At 40.1% G+C, this 15,587-nt stretch overlaps 1 protein-coding gene across 1 annotated transcript in view; it reads right to left on the reverse strand.

The window, feature by feature from the left end:
- Positions 1–14,876, reverse strand: part of LOC103372094 (aryl hydrocarbon receptor nuclear translocator-like protein 1) — a 37,945-nt gene extending 23,069 nt beyond the window's left edge. The window contains 3 exon segments of the mRNA XM_008301641.1: positions 669–732; positions 3,347–3,534; positions 14,734–14,876. Of these exon segments, the coding sequence (XP_008299863.1) occupies positions 669–714 (46 nt within the window). The 5' untranslated portion in view covers positions 715–732; positions 3,347–3,534; positions 14,734–14,876.
- Between the last annotated feature and the right edge of the window lie 711 nt (positions 14,877–15,587).

Genomic DNA, 15,587 nt, shown 5'->3' on the forward strand with positions numbered 1-15,587 from the left:
TTTTTTTTTTGGCTACATTTTTAAAAATATTTTCCTACATTCTGTTAATATTTTGAAATATAATTATTTCTGTACATATAATAAATATATTTGTGAACATTTCATTAACATCTTCCAACGTTTTATTGAGATTTTTGGAAAACGTATAATTTATTTATCATTATGGGTTTTTTTTTTATAATAGATGTTTTATTTCATTTAATCTCTTCTGGCGTTTCCTCATATTCCTCATAGGTCACATCCAGGAAAAAGAAAAGAGTATAATAATATAAATTGTAGATAAAATAAACAAGAAAATAAATAGAGGATAAAATTATTAAAATCAAAAATAAAAAAAAAAAAAAATCAATCACTATTTCCTATTATTTGTTGTGTGCTACGTTCTGCTCAGTTCTTCTGCTTAAGTCAAGGCTAAAATAATGACGTCTGTGGTGTTTTTACGGCTGTCAAGATGTCAAAACGGGTCAAACTTGACCCAACACAGTCTGTACGGGTTAAAAGGAACTAAAACAAAATAAAGGTTCTTGTACATGTTGACATGTTTGGCAAACAGCAGCTTCAAATGAGGACAAAAGAAAAGACAAAACAAAAAAAAGTGAAACAAGACCTCTGCTCAGTGACGGCGCTGAACCGAGTCCAGACGAGTGTTTGTGCAGAACTTTACTCACCACAGATGTTCATCACAGCCTCTGTGTTAAAATCATCTCCTTCCATCCACTCTTGAGCCCTCAACTGTGAAAACACACACACACACACACACACACACACACAGATGCATTTTATTCCGACGCTGTGTGAAAAAATCCAAAACACTGAGCGACAACACGGTTACTGTTGCCTGGACACACAAACACGCCTCCATCTAGGTCAAGTGTGGAGGCGGCAGAAACAGGAAGCAGCCATTGTGTCGATGAGAGCGCGTATAGGAGCTCGTCACAGCTGTCGCCTCGCGGCCAGATGTAGGTCGCATCGGATCGCTTTACGTGATGACACATATGGTTCTGAACGGGCCGCGACCAGCGAGTGAAGTCGACTCGATGGAAGATAAAGATATAAAAATAAAAGGTACCGACTGTTAGAATAACCAGCTTTTGTTTCTATCAGTGTTAAACAGACTCAGCGGTGAAACTAATTTATGGGCTCCAGACTAACTTTTACTAACTTTTTACTCTTATCAACAGATGGCAGGATTTACAGACGGTCCCTGAACGCCTCACAGGTTGCTGTAGATGCTGTCTGGTGGCTCAGGTGTTTCTCAGGTGTTATCAGACAGGTGTGTGAGTGAAAACAACTTTGAAAAGAGTAAAATAAGGTGTTCTGGTTGAAAATGAGTTGTGTTTTCTATTGGCTGAGGTTGTTTGGAGCAGAGCAGTCGATCATGTCTATTTAAACTCTAAAGACCAGAGATCTTGTTTGATATGCTTTTTTTTTTTTTTTTTTTTTTTTAAATCTTTGTTACTTCATCAGATCAAATAGCAAATGAAAAATATAAAGAAAATAAAAATATATTTAAAATATATAAAAAATGATTTTAAAAATAATATTTAAAAAATGGAAAAAATAAAGAAAATAAAAACATATTTAATATATGTAAAAAATATTTTTTAAATAAATATAAAAAATATAAAGAAAACAAAAATGTTTCTAAAATATATTTAAAAAATTGTACAAAAAATGTAAAAAATTAAAAAATATAAAGAAAATAAAAATATGTTAAAAAATACATTTAAAAAACTAACTACTGTATTAATATAACCCAAAATGTAACGTCCACGTCAGGTCTTAAGAGGATAATAATTAGCGGTGAAATACGATTGAAAAAAAATTATCTAACTAATTAGAATTAATTATTTAATCTCGATTTATTGCATTTTTAGTGTTAATAATAGTAATTTTAATATTAATATTTAACACAATAAGCAAAAGTTTTTCAGTTCAAATAAATGTTGGTTGACGACTGCATCATTCAACAAACGACAACAACAATGTTTATATAATGTAAAATTTATATAAATGTAAATATGTCTCATCCGTCTGCTACATTCACAGATTAACTCAAAGTGAATTACAGCGATTATATTCAACATTTTAAGGTTTTTTGTCTTATTGTTTCAGAACTCATCCGAGCTGCCTCGTGCTACGGGATCCGTCTATTTCTCTGTATGTAAAACTCCCGGCGTCGTGTTCTGGAGCCACGAGGCAAAGCGTCGCCCTCATTTGCATAAAGTCGACTCAACTTTCACGTTATGCAAATTTGGTAAATTTAGGCCAAATCGTCCCTGTGGACTCGAAGCCTCAGGCCTCGGTAAGAAAAACAAGTTCCCACCGACACCACTCGGTGCATCTTCTTGAACTTTTAGGTGCGTTAGCGCCACCTAGTGGCCGGAGTGTCTGTAGCAATGTTCGCAGTGTGCAGTTAAATGCGCTATTTTTTTTGTTTATTATTTTTCTGTAATTACTGCGCTAAAGTTCCAGCCCCAATAATAATAACAATAATAATAATGTTAATTTCATGAATACAGCGCTACTACTGTCTTAGCTAGCTGGTGTTGGCATGTATTCCATCGTTTCTCATTTTTATTTTGATTTTTTTAATATACCGAGCAACAGACCACGTCATTTGTAAGCTAAACAGGCTTGAAGAAAAAAAGCCAATTTACAACTGCAAAACTCTGAACAGAACCTCGTCAGAGTTAGCGATGCAGCATCCATTACCGTGACGACAAAGCAGGTTAAAACGGAGCCGCGTTAGCTGACCATCTTAATCATCGAGCTATTTTCCCATCGAGGTTTCTTGTAGAGTTTTTAAAACAGATGCGCTAATAGGCAGCGCGATTTAAATCCCAGGTTTCACATCGTTCCACAGCGGCAAAAAACATGCTAACGGCTAACAGAGGAAGCCTGAACACAACTATGACCTCTAAAGAAACGCACTGATGGTGTTTGTTGGACTCAGAGACAGCTTCTGGTCGACGTGTTTACTCAGTTAAAGCTGTGACAAAGAGGAATTTTAAATATTTACTCAGTTTGACGTTTTTATTGCTCTTTTTTCTGCACCTGCTCATATTTTTAGATTTTTATTTTGTAAAATTTGACACTTTAAAAAGGTGCATTTTTCACATCAGAATTTGTATTTTTATTCTATTTTAAATGACTTTTTGCTTGGAATCTCTCCAAATCCTTTCCTTGCGGTACTTTTCCTCGCTCATTTGCTCGTTAACTGGTCGTTAAACGTCCACACAACCTGCTAAAGTGGAAGTAAAGTCGATAAAGCACACGACTCGGGCCGGTTCAGATTCACCTCTGACACCTGAGTCGGGCCGGCGGAGAGCGGAGCTCAGGTTACCTGGATAGGAAACTGGAACAGGCCTCCTGGACGGGCCCGGTGTCGGTCGGTCGGATCAGTCCGGTCCGCTCCGTTCTGATCTGGTCCTGGTCTGGTTCGGTTCGGCCTGGCCTGGGTTCATCCGGTGTGGCTGCGGCTCCGGCCCGATGTGATCCGATCCTTAGGCAGCTGCTGCGATCCGTCTACCTCTGCAGAAAGACGAGGACGTGGAGATCAATCTTTCACCATCTACAGAAGTCACAACAGGATTACGCGAAGACGCTCGAACGCAACATGGCGCCGGTGACATCGCGTTTCCACGGCGACACCGAAGCTCGCTGCTCATCGACGCTAGCCACCATTTATCGTCTCATTGTGTCTCGTTTCTTACAATTTGTCTCGTTTTGTGTCTCATTTTATTGTGTTGTTTGTCATTTTTTTGAACTCATTTTTCTTCTCATTTGTTGTCAATGTTTGTCTTGTTTTTCATCTTATTTTCTTTTTTTTTGTGGAGTTGTTCTCATCCAGTGTCTTGTTTAATTTTTCTCATTTTGTGTAAAATTTTTTACAATTTGTCTCGTTTTTGACGCTTTCGTGTCTCATTTCTCTCATTTTGTTTCGTTGTTCTCATTTGGTGTCATTGTTTTTGTTGCTTTTCATCTTATTTTCTCTTTTTTTTGGTGAGTTCTCTTCTAGTGTCTTGTTTTGTTCATTTTCTATGCAATTTATGTCATCTATGGTCTTGTTTTTTAATTTAGTGTCTTGTTTTTCACCACTTATCTAGTTTTTCTTGCTCTGTTTCATTTTTCTCCATTGGTTTTATTCTTCTCATTTTGCATCTTGTTTTGCGTCTCATTTTTCATATTTCATTTTGTCGTTCTCATTTTCCGTCTTGTCGTTTTTTGTTTTGCATCTCGTTTTTCTCGCTCGCGTCTGGTTTTTCTATTTTTTTTGTTAAGCTGGTCTCATCTCGTGTCTCATTTACATCATGTATCATCATGTTTTTCCTCATTTTGTGTCTCACTTTTCTCATCTTGTGTTTTGCTTTTGTCATTTTCATTTTTCATCTTCATTTCATGCCTCATTTTTCTTTTGTGTCTTCTTTTTGTCAGATGGCGTCTCTTTGTCTCCACCTACTACAGGTATTTCCATTTTTACAGCCTCCACTGACGTTTTTCACTTTACAAGAAGTCATGTTGGTCCTGAACGAGCTTTAAGTGAGCGTCTGATATAAAAGTTCGAAGCCTAAATGCTTTCCTTTCTCGTCTCCGTCTGGTTTTTTGAACGCTGCTGAGAAACGGCTGCTTTTAAGAGGCTCCGGTACCGACAGCTCAGCAGGTTCGCTTCACTCCAACCTGTCAAGACTTCTGTTCTCTCACAGTTTTAGAACGTTTCAGTCACGCTGCTTTAGTTTTAGGTTGCAGGGAAACGGCTGCAGGTCTCTGATAGAGCTGGAAGCACCATCACCATCTGTTACCACTGCTTTTAGATTACTGGTAACCCAAAAAGACCAATAACCGATATTTGGAACTGATAGATATTAAACGTTTTAACAGCATGTGATGTTTCTCATTTATTATCTCGGTTTCTTCATGAATAAGGGTGAGATTTATATTTATAGCGGTTAGCTGTTAGCATAGCCTTAGCCACTGCGAGAGAAGCTAATTTCCTGATTTGTGGCGACGACTCGTGTTTCTCGTTCAGTGATTTCAGATTTTTATTTTGTTTTAGAGACAGACATGCACGACCTTCTGCTTCTGCCACATTATTATTGAACATATTCTCAGTTAAATTAATAAATTAGTCAAGACCATCCATACTTTGGCAACTCCAAGACAGCTAGCTTTGTAGTCACACTATTTAATTAATCTAAATTAGCTTTTTATTTGGAGCAGCTTGGATAAATTATTATTTTTTTGTTTAAGCTGCATCCAGCTCCTTTTAAATGAGCTGAACTGTATAAATATTAGGGGTGCACGACCAAAATAATAATCAATAGTTATTTTTGACCACTTTTAAGCCCACAATTGAGACAGAATGTGTTTATCGTACTTTCACATGCACGACTTTCTTCTCCTGCCTCATTGATTACATGTATTTTTAATTGTTGACGCCTCTAGTTTGCAATCAGTTAAATAAAAAGTTCACGTCGAGAATTCTGAAGACTGAACATTCCTGAGAAAAAATTAAAAATAAAAAAAAAGGCAGCTGACAAACGGCTGGTTTAAATCAAACACTTTGGCGGCTCACCTCAGCGCTCAAAGTGCAGCGACGGCAAAAAAAAACGCGAAGCCGAAGGCAGCCGGCAGCAGAGTACTGGGTCAGGACAGGCTTCATGAGCTCTTTTACTGGGACAAAGCTTCAGGCTAGGAGGGGGAAAACCACTATGTCATGATTGAACGCTGAAAGGAACCGGTGCTGGAGTGGAAAGTGGGTCAGCCAGTCTCTATGGTCTCAAACCAGCCAGCCTCAGTTTCCATCCACCACCTACTTCTACTTCATCAGTGAGTCAGCAAGCCATTCAAGCTCCGCTCCCTCCCGGTTTTTACACTCGACACCCACCCGGGAAGCAGCCGGCAAGCCCGTTCAGGAAGCAGGGAGGCATCCAGGCATCCAGGCAGCAAGTCAGCGGCCAGATCCCCCCGAATGGCTCAGGAAAGGTGGAACCGGAGCGACAAAACCGAACAAAAACTGTGATTGAAGGCGATGGGGTGGCGCTAAATGGATGTTCTGTGCAGCTGGCATCTCTGGAAATTAGACTTCAGACTCGAGTACAATAAATGTTTTTTATAGGTTGCTGAAAATTAAGTTATTAAATTTAAAAAAAAGATCATTTATATGGATACCGTTTTGTACACTGAGCTTTATTTAAGTGCAAAAAAAGCTTCTACTTTAACACAGATTATACCAAAAATCGCAGGTGACAGGTGAGTTTTAAGGCCGTCGTTTTAAACTGAGCAACATAATGGAAATTATCCTAATATAGGACTAAACCGGGCTCATTTTTCTGTCCACTGGGAGGGTTGTTCTTTTATTTTCTTAATTTTTTCCTTATTTTGAAAACAAAAGTCAACATTTCAAAGCTCGAAAAGAGTTTTGGAAGAAGTTCGTTGCATCGTCGCTCCCTAAAGTAGCGCCAAACACGAGATAAACTGAAAATTAAAAACAGCAATGCAACTTTTAATGACTTTTTTTTAAGTCGGGGTTTAATTTTCTAAAGCTTAATGCACATTTTTGTTCGAGAAAAGCTGAAAAAATAACAAGAAAACGCACTGATAATGTGCACATCCAACCTATTCTGAGAATTTTTCTGTACAATAAATGAATAAATAAAATAAAAAATAGAGGCAACCGCAGCAACATTTGGTTCAAAAATGATAAATTCAACACAATAATCAAGTTTAATGCGTTTTTCTTAAAGCTGCACTTAAAGAGATGAACTTTAATTGATCGTAATCACCTGTTTAGGTTTCACAGCCTACAATCTCCACCTGCGACTCAGCGTTTTGAGTTTTTTGTTTTAAACAGAGGAATTACGAAACAACTTCCTGCTGCCAAACAATGGACTCGTTTCTTGCCGGGTGATAAGAAAACACAAACTGGTTTCACGCCGCAGAACTAAACCCGGGTGTCATGAGGAAGTGTTAGGGCGCATACCGGAGCTGGTAATTCACACTAAAAAAAAAAAAAAAGAAAAAGCTCGACTGGGCGTTTTCACAGCGCGACACTCTGCACGCTGTATATGTGGTGGTATCCAAACATCTGGCGTGTTCTCGGTGGAGTCCAGCAGCTGCAACACCTCCGCTACCAACAAGGAACACTAAATAAAAACCCAGCTAATGTAGATTTTACAACAAATCTGATTAATCTGGATTGTTGCTCGAGCGATCCAGTGATTTTTGTTTTTTTTTAAAATTCCAGGCGTTTATTTCTATTCCTGGTAATCGTCGGTGTGAACTGCCGTGTGTGTGTGTGTGTGTGTGTGTGTGTGTGTGTGTGTGCAGGGATTAGACGTAAGTGCTTCGGTTAGGGAGTGTTTGCTTTGAGTCACGGCGGCCCCGCAAAACCGTGACGCCATCAGAAAAAGTTCCATTCACACCGTAAAGCCGCGCACGATGACCGAGCAGTTAACGAGAGAGTGCAGATGTTTGACGCTTCCACGGCGACGGGATGAATTTTTACAGCGCTTAATTGTAAACAAAAAGGTGAAAATGAGCCTTTAGGAGCAACTCTGGCTCATTTACGGTGCGTTTTCTGTTCGCTGAGGCATTTAAATGACGATAAACTGACGCGATTAATGCATTTATACGTGAAAATGTGTGTAATTACGAAGCGGTGCAGGGTTTTTCATTAATCTTGCTCGACTGGTTTGCACATGTTGGCCTAAAAAAAAGTACAAATGTGACTTTTGTAGTCTTATTTTGAGAAACAAGACAACATGCATGATGAATTTTACAGCTGTTATTTTAAAAACAAAAGGTACAACAGATGAAAATTAGCTTGAAAGACCAACTTTGGCTCATTTATGATCTGTTTTCTGTTTTCTGAGGTATTTAAATGACGATAAACTGACGTGATTAACGCACTTATAAATGAAAATGTGTGTAATTACGAAGCGGTGCAGGGTTTTTCATTAACCTTGCTCGACTGTTTTGCACGCGTCAGCCTAAAAAAAAGGCACAGATATGACATTATTAGTCAACAAGACATCATCGCAGGTGCGTGATGAATTTTGCGGCTGCTATTTTAAAATAAAAAGTTGAAAATGAGCTCATCAGACTGAACTCTTTCCGGTCACTGACGGGGTTTTAGCCAGCACTCTGACATTAAACCGAAATTTATTTTAAATCATGCACAATGACAAAGTGGTTGTTTGTTATAAGCAGGAGATGCGTTCACAGTTCAGTCTATTTATGCGCACTTTTTATATTTATATATTGAAAGAAATAAAAGAATAAAAACACGACGGAAACTAGTCGACATTTTGTGCAAGAAATCTCCAGTTTATCAGAGCTTCGTTCACTGTGGGATCCTTTAAAAAGTGAAACGCGTCTCCATTTAGCCCACATCACCTGCGCCACAGGTGTTTTCCTTCACCCCGTATGATAAGACGTGTGCTCGGGCTGCACCTGGGTGGAGCTGTGCCGGGAATTACGGCGAATGGAGGTCATCCAACTCCTGATACCGGCAATCAGAGGGAGGTGGAGGTGTTGCTGCAACAGCCATGATTTAACAGGACTTATAAAAAGAACAAACGGAGGAGCGACAGCATTCACTAGCTGCAGAATTTCATATTGATTAAGTGTAGATTAATTAATCAGCCGCTTTCCACACGTCTCACTCGTGTGAACACACAACTCTGTTGCATCACGTTCCTGCAACTCCAGATTTAGGAACTAATTCCTCGACATTTGTTCGCATGATGCAACCAAACCACCACGGTGATTATCATTAAACTCGTTACAGAGGTGCAGCGTCGACGATTACGTTTCATTGCCTCCTTTTATTTACTTTACAGCCTCAGCAGCGTTTAAAGACGTTAAAATGATCAACCGAGCTGCACTTATCGGTACTTCTGTGCTAAAATTAGACCAATTAACTGCATAACAGGTGAATTATCACTGATGCTAATTAACCTAATTCTGCTTTTATAATCTTTTCTAATGCATGACTCAGCAGTTTTACTGTGGAGCTGCATTTTCTTCTTTAAAATTCCAAGATAGGGGCTGTTGCCTCTCTGAGTGCCATTTTTGAGCTGTTTTCTTAAGCGATAGGATCAACAATCAATTAATCGTGAAATTAATCGTGAAAACAAATGAAGCACATGTGACGTTTACCCAGACAGTGAGCTGTAAAACGCTGCCACAGTAAACTGAAGCTCATCTTGAAGGTCATTAACCTCCACAGAAGTCTTTGTCATGGTGCCCGTTACTAGCTAAACCCCCCACAATGCTCTCTGCTTGCCCCTCCTCTGGTATCCAAGAGGCTCCACCTGGTGGAACAACCAGGTACTGCAGGTGGATCTACGACGCATTTTCTAGCGTGTACCTTATCGTTTATTATATTGATCAACTACAGGTTGTTATACTGACAGTTTTAGACAGTTTCACAACTAATAAACTGTGTAATTAATGACTGCTGCACTAAACGCTGCATTTTTAGCAATTAACCACATTGAAATCAAAATAGGGCTAGTCTTTTTTAGAAAATGCATCACAAAATACCATTACCAATCAACTCTGCAGTGGTGTAGAGGTTCCCCAGCCTACAAATCATATTTTCCAGATGCTAAAAGGTGTGCACTTGTTTGGTTTAGGCCACTGCAAAAATTCACATTATCTTTACATATTTGTTTCAGTGGAAAAGACCTCCTTCCTCCAATCGTGACTAATACCGCGTCATCTGCTGATAAATACGGCGGGTTTTTCTGCATTTCCTTCTGCCATACTGCACAGAGAGTCTTTTTAATTGCACGCGAGCATCTCTTCTCTTTGTTGACGCCGATAATTGCGTCCTTAATAGCCCATTATTAGATATTACACATCGGGCCTTGTTTAACTTGGCAGGGCTCTCCTCGATTGCGGTTGCTGCCACTCATACCTCCTGCAGGGCTTTTTCCCAGATCAAACTCTGGACGTACTGCTTTTTGTGACGACGATGTGTATTTAATGTTTAAGCCGCGTACAGACGCCGCTGCGAACCGCAGACGAGAAGGAGGTCAGGGCAAATAAAACAACCCGGCTCTGTAATTCCGCCACAGATCATTTTGGTTTGGATAATCAGAAAGCAGTCGGAGTGACGGCTGTATTTTACGTGCATACCAGATGTATGCAATCAGAGGTCTGCCCGGCGTAGAGTCAGCTCGGCGCCCCCCAAAGAGGTTCTGACGTACCCCCCGAAGAGAGTTCAACCGGGGATAAAGGAAAGTCAAGACTTTCTTAAACTCTCTTTTGTTATTTGGAGCTTCTATATCCTATAGATTGCTCAAAATGTTTATACGGTTAATCATGTATATATATACTGCATATATCTAACGTCTCTTCAGAATTTTTCAGGATCAGAACCGGCCTTTCAGAGGCGACAGCAAGCACGATCGGTTCACGCACAGTAAAACCAATGAGTCGGTGTTATCCTATTTGACAGAAATCTCATTATGTCAATGCATTTTTTGCAAAAAGTACAAAAAAAACCACTAAATAATGGTTGCCGGTAGGAGATCCAGGTCGTCTTTGGATCTGGTGTTCACCTCAACACTTATTAGAGTCTGGCAAAGTTGTACTTTGTGAAGTTTTTGTGGGATTTCCAAGCTTAATATTTAAAATTCTGGGACAAATTCACACCATAAATCCCAGTGTTGCCTCTCAATCTCAATATCTAAACTCAGGCTGGTGCAGTGGATGTTGCTTTCCATGTGGTTTATGAATAAAGGTCATTTTTGACCACTGATCGTGACCCAAATGCACAAAAAATAATTGTGATGCTGGCTGAAATCTCTTCAGGAGGCTTTAAAACTATACTTCAAAAATCCCTTCATCTGCCAGACTGCTGTTCCCTCAGCAGAGCAACACAGGCAGCAGCAACCGTATCATCGTGAATAAATACTTCAGTGTCCATAATTACATGAGATAGAAGCAAGTAGAGTCTAACAGCCGAATAAAACAAAGTTATTACAGCAGCAGAACAGGACAACAGTCAAATTTCACCACGTTACAATAAATAAAGATCTAAAAATAAGCCCAACATTGAAGCGTCACCACTAAAACCCTCCGAATATAAACCACCGCCTACTGCTTCGGACGCCGCTGCATGACTCATCAAATTTACATAAATCACATTATTATGAAAGGCACACAAGCCGACGACCACTTTCCTGTGATTTATCGTTAACTTCTCCCGTTTCGTTAACCTGCTCTGATTATCTCCGGTCACGTGGTTCGTCCTCCCCAAACCTGCCGAGTCATCACAACAAAACTTATCAAAAACCGCCTCCGTGGCAGCGAATCCGTCCTGATAAGCTCCGGCAGCGACGGCGACTACCTGACGAGAAGCAAAAATAAAAACCGGCTCAAGTCTGAAGTTCACAGCGGACGTGTTGCTCGGCTGCTGATAGCGCCGAACGAGAGGAAAGGAGGTGCAAATGGAAACTTCCCAAAAATAAAACAAATAAAATTAACTTGTTTTACATCAAAATTAGAGTAAAGGTGATAACTTTGGATCTACGTTTTGCAGAACACCTGAACTCGGGTTTATTTTACTTTATTTCAGCTCCTGAGCTTCTTTTAATGTCGGTCTGTTCACACAAAGATCCTGTTATTATTTTTATTGGCGGCATTTTTACGATTCTGACTTCATTTATGCGAGTTAAAGATCGCCGCTGCTGTTGTGACCGCTCTTCCTCCTCCGTCACCGTTTTAAAAAGACACGCTTGAAGCAGTTTGTAGCTTGAAAATAGCGCCGTTTTATTTTTGAAGATTATGCATCGTCTCTTACATCGATCGCACAAAAAAATAAAAAATAAAAAATCGAACCGAGGCTCGTAAAATCATCGGTTATAAAGATCTGGATTCAACATTTTTCCACCAAATCATTCAGCCCGACTGAAGACTGGAGCATCAACAGATCCATAAAAACGCTCATCTGACTTGAGAATGACTCAGAAGATTAAATAACCGTTAAAAGATTAGAGACAAAACCACTTGTCAGCACAAGTTTAGAGGTTCACCGTGGACGTCTTAGCCGTCATTACTGCTGATGAAACCGCAGAACGTAAAGGAATGTTTATTTTAAAAAATGACAGGTTTCAAATCGAAAGCTGCACATCCGACGATCCAGCCGGGATGCATGTAGACGCTCTCACAACCAAAAATCACAATTAAATGTTCATTCGGTGCTGCTGCGTTCGACAAGAAATTTTTCAGATTAATCGTCCCCAAATGGATCCACAAAGACGCCGCAGCGATCGACGGATTAATCAGATAACTGCCGATGACGACAATGTGCAACAGAAAACCTGCAGTTTTTAACTTTCTACGATTAATCCGCAAGAAAAGGGAGATGAGTTTATTCGCTCCGATTTAAGGAGTTTTTTCTTTTAAACTTTACTGAAAAGACATCGAGTTTGTCGACGAGATTTAGCTGCAATTTGGAAATATTTCAGCTACAGAAACGACGACCAAAAGCATGAGCGGCGTTTCCCAGAAACACTAAATATCAGAATGTCTGGTTTTTCCAACATCCGGCTGCCCCGTGGCCAACTATTCTGATTAAAGGTTTGAGTGTTATTTTTAGGAAAAAAGGTCAAAAATCTCTGCTTGCAGCATCGTAAAAAGTGAATATTTTCTTTTCGTCCTCTGTGACGGTAAACTGAAGATTTTTGGACTAAACCAGACATCTGAGGAAACACTGATGCACTTTTTTCACCATTTCCTGACGTTTAACATCAATAAATCCATGAATCGACTCAACTGCAATCATTTTAGGCCGATTAATTGATTCTAAATAGAGTTATTTAAGTCAACTGGTTAATATTACTGCATTTTTTATATCATAGTTTTTTTCTAGTGTCGTGCAGCCTTATTGCGCGCCATGTTTTAAAACAAAAAGGTCAAAAATCTCTGGTTGCAGCATCTTACATGTGAATATTTTTCTTTTTTTTCCTCTTTTTTCTGATATTTAACATCAACAAATTCATTCTAAATCTAGTTATTCAAGTCATCTAGTTACAATTTTTGCATTTTCCTATATCACATTTTATTGCCAATGTCCAGCAGCCATTTTTTTTCCAAGAGAAAAAGTCAAATTTCTTTGATTTCAGCTTCTTAAATGTATTTTTCTCTGATTTATTTCCTCTTTTATGACATTATGCTTGAATTATGCACAAAACAAGACATTTAAAGAAACACTCACCCACAATTTTTTGACATTTAACGCCAACAAATCCATCCTAAATAGGGTTATTCAACAATTTTTACATTTTTTTAATGTCATATTTTCTTTCTAGTGTCTTGCAGCCAATTTTTTTATAGATAAAAGGTGAAAAATCTCTGGTTGCAGCATCTTACATGTGAATATTTTCTGATTTATTTCTTCTCAAGGCAGTAAACTGAATATCTTTGCACAAAACGAGACCTTTGAGGAAACACTCACCCACATTTTTCACCATTTCCTGACATTTAACATCAAGAAATCCATCATTTGTTTCGGTTAAAAGCATTTTAGACCAATTAATTGTAAACCACATTAGCTTTTTAGTGTCTTGCAGCCGTTTTTAGAAGAAAAATGTCAAATTTCTTTGACTTGAGCTTCTTTAATGTGAATATTTTCTGGTTTCTATGACAGTAAACTGATAAAACTTGAATTATACACAAAACAAGACATTTGAGGAAACGCTCACCCACCATTTCCTGACATTTAGCATCAATAAATTCATTCTAAATGGAGCTTTTTAGGTCATCTGGTTAAATTTTTGCATTTTCCTATATCACATTTCATTTCTAGTGTCTTGCAGCCATTTTTTTTAAAGCAAAAAGGTCAAATTTCTTTGATTTCAGCTTCGTAAATGTGAATATTTTCTGATTTCGTGCCTCTTTTATCACAGTAAACTGATTATACTTGAATTATACACACTGACCCACATATTTCACCATTTCACAGTAATCGATTACTCGAGAAACAATCGATAATGGCAATAAAGACTCCGCAATATTGTGAATCGACTCCGCAGAACCTGCCTGGAGCCCACCGGGGGCATCCTACCGATGGAAACCCCGGTGCTCTGCTCGGATGAAGCCCCCGGACCGAGCCGACCGCAGCCTGCTCGTCGCTGGCAGCCGCTGCGGAGACTGCAGACACCGAGCGGTCGCCACATTTCCACGGCCGCTGCCAAAAAAACAAACACAAAAACGCCGTGTCACGACAATTTCGTAACCGGGAACCCCACGGAGCGGCGAAAAGCGTCGGTTCCGACCCACATTCGGTGGGGACGCTATCGAAGGAAGCGCGTGCCAGAGACCCACCGCGCGGCCTGTTTACATAGCTAGCATGCTAACGCTCCGTTCGCACTTAGGTCACGTTCGGTTAGCATTGAGCAAACACGCGAACCGGGACGTACCGAGCGGCACCGGAGCCCCGACGGCGGCTACAGCTAGCACCGCACGCTTACAAGGCGGTTTCCCCCCCTCCCACCTTTTCCCACCGGCTAATATTAGCATCCAGCGGCTAGCTGCGGAGCTAGCTGTCAGACTTGGCCAGAAGCTAACGTCCCTCCCGCTGCTCCAGAAAGCCACACTGACATGACCACAGCGCTGGAAAACATCGACGGCATCCATCGCGGATTAAAGCCCCGGCAGAGTCGCAACACGGGCGGCGTCGAGCGCCGCGGACGCCCGGTGGGTTCGGTTTATACTCACGGGAGCTGCGGCGAGATGGGTCCGTCCATTTAAAGCGGCTGGGCTTTTTTTTTTCCTTTTTTTTTCTTTACCGTAACAGCGAGACACACAACTGTGACATAAACGGTTTTCAATCTGTGACCCAGTTTCTCTTCACCGTCATGCCTGTCGGACCACTAACCTAGTTTTTCGGCCAATCGCGTTCGAGCTACCGCCGTGGGTGTCCCCGCGGCCAATCGCGGCCGAGTTCAGCCCGGGAGAACGTGAGTGACGTGGCGGCGGGCCAATGAGCGGCCGAGTAGAGCGGAATGCAGAGGCTGCCGGAGTGTGTTTGGAGAACAGAGCAGAGGAGGCAGTTAGGAGGAAGGAAGGCTTTAACTGAGCTGGACCGCTGCCTAATTACCTTCTACTGGGTTCTATTGGGTTCTGCTTGGCTCCGGAGCTTTAAATAGATCCACGTTGACTCAGGACACGTTATGTTGTAATATAATAATGACTATATATACTTGTAGAGAGCATGTATGTATGAGCAGTCCTGTCTGTCCAATGACTCCTGTAGCTGTCTACACATAATAAAATGATTAAATGAAGCTAGAATGAAGGTTCTAGACTGGTCTCCTCAAAGTCCTGACTTAAACCCATTAAGAACCTGCGGGTTGATGAAGAAACAAGTGTTAAAGACAAACCAGAAAAAGCTAACTGAGGTGAAAATGGACAAATATTAGCATTTGATCCAACAGATTTTGTCATATTTCAAAAATAAATCTATCGCTACAGCTTGGCTCAAAATCTGTAACAAAAACCAGGAGACAACAACTCCGTGGTGGCAATAAGGTATTTATTTTAACAAAAAAAAACAGTCAAAAAGGTGCATA

Source organism: Stegastes partitus, unplaced genomic scaffold, assembly GCF_000690725.1.
Source record: "Stegastes partitus isolate 25-593 unplaced genomic scaffold, Stegastes_partitus-1.0.2 Scaffold1694, whole genome shotgun sequence".
Classification (NCBI taxonomy): domain Eukaryota; kingdom Metazoa; phylum Chordata; class Actinopteri; family Pomacentridae; genus Stegastes; species Stegastes partitus.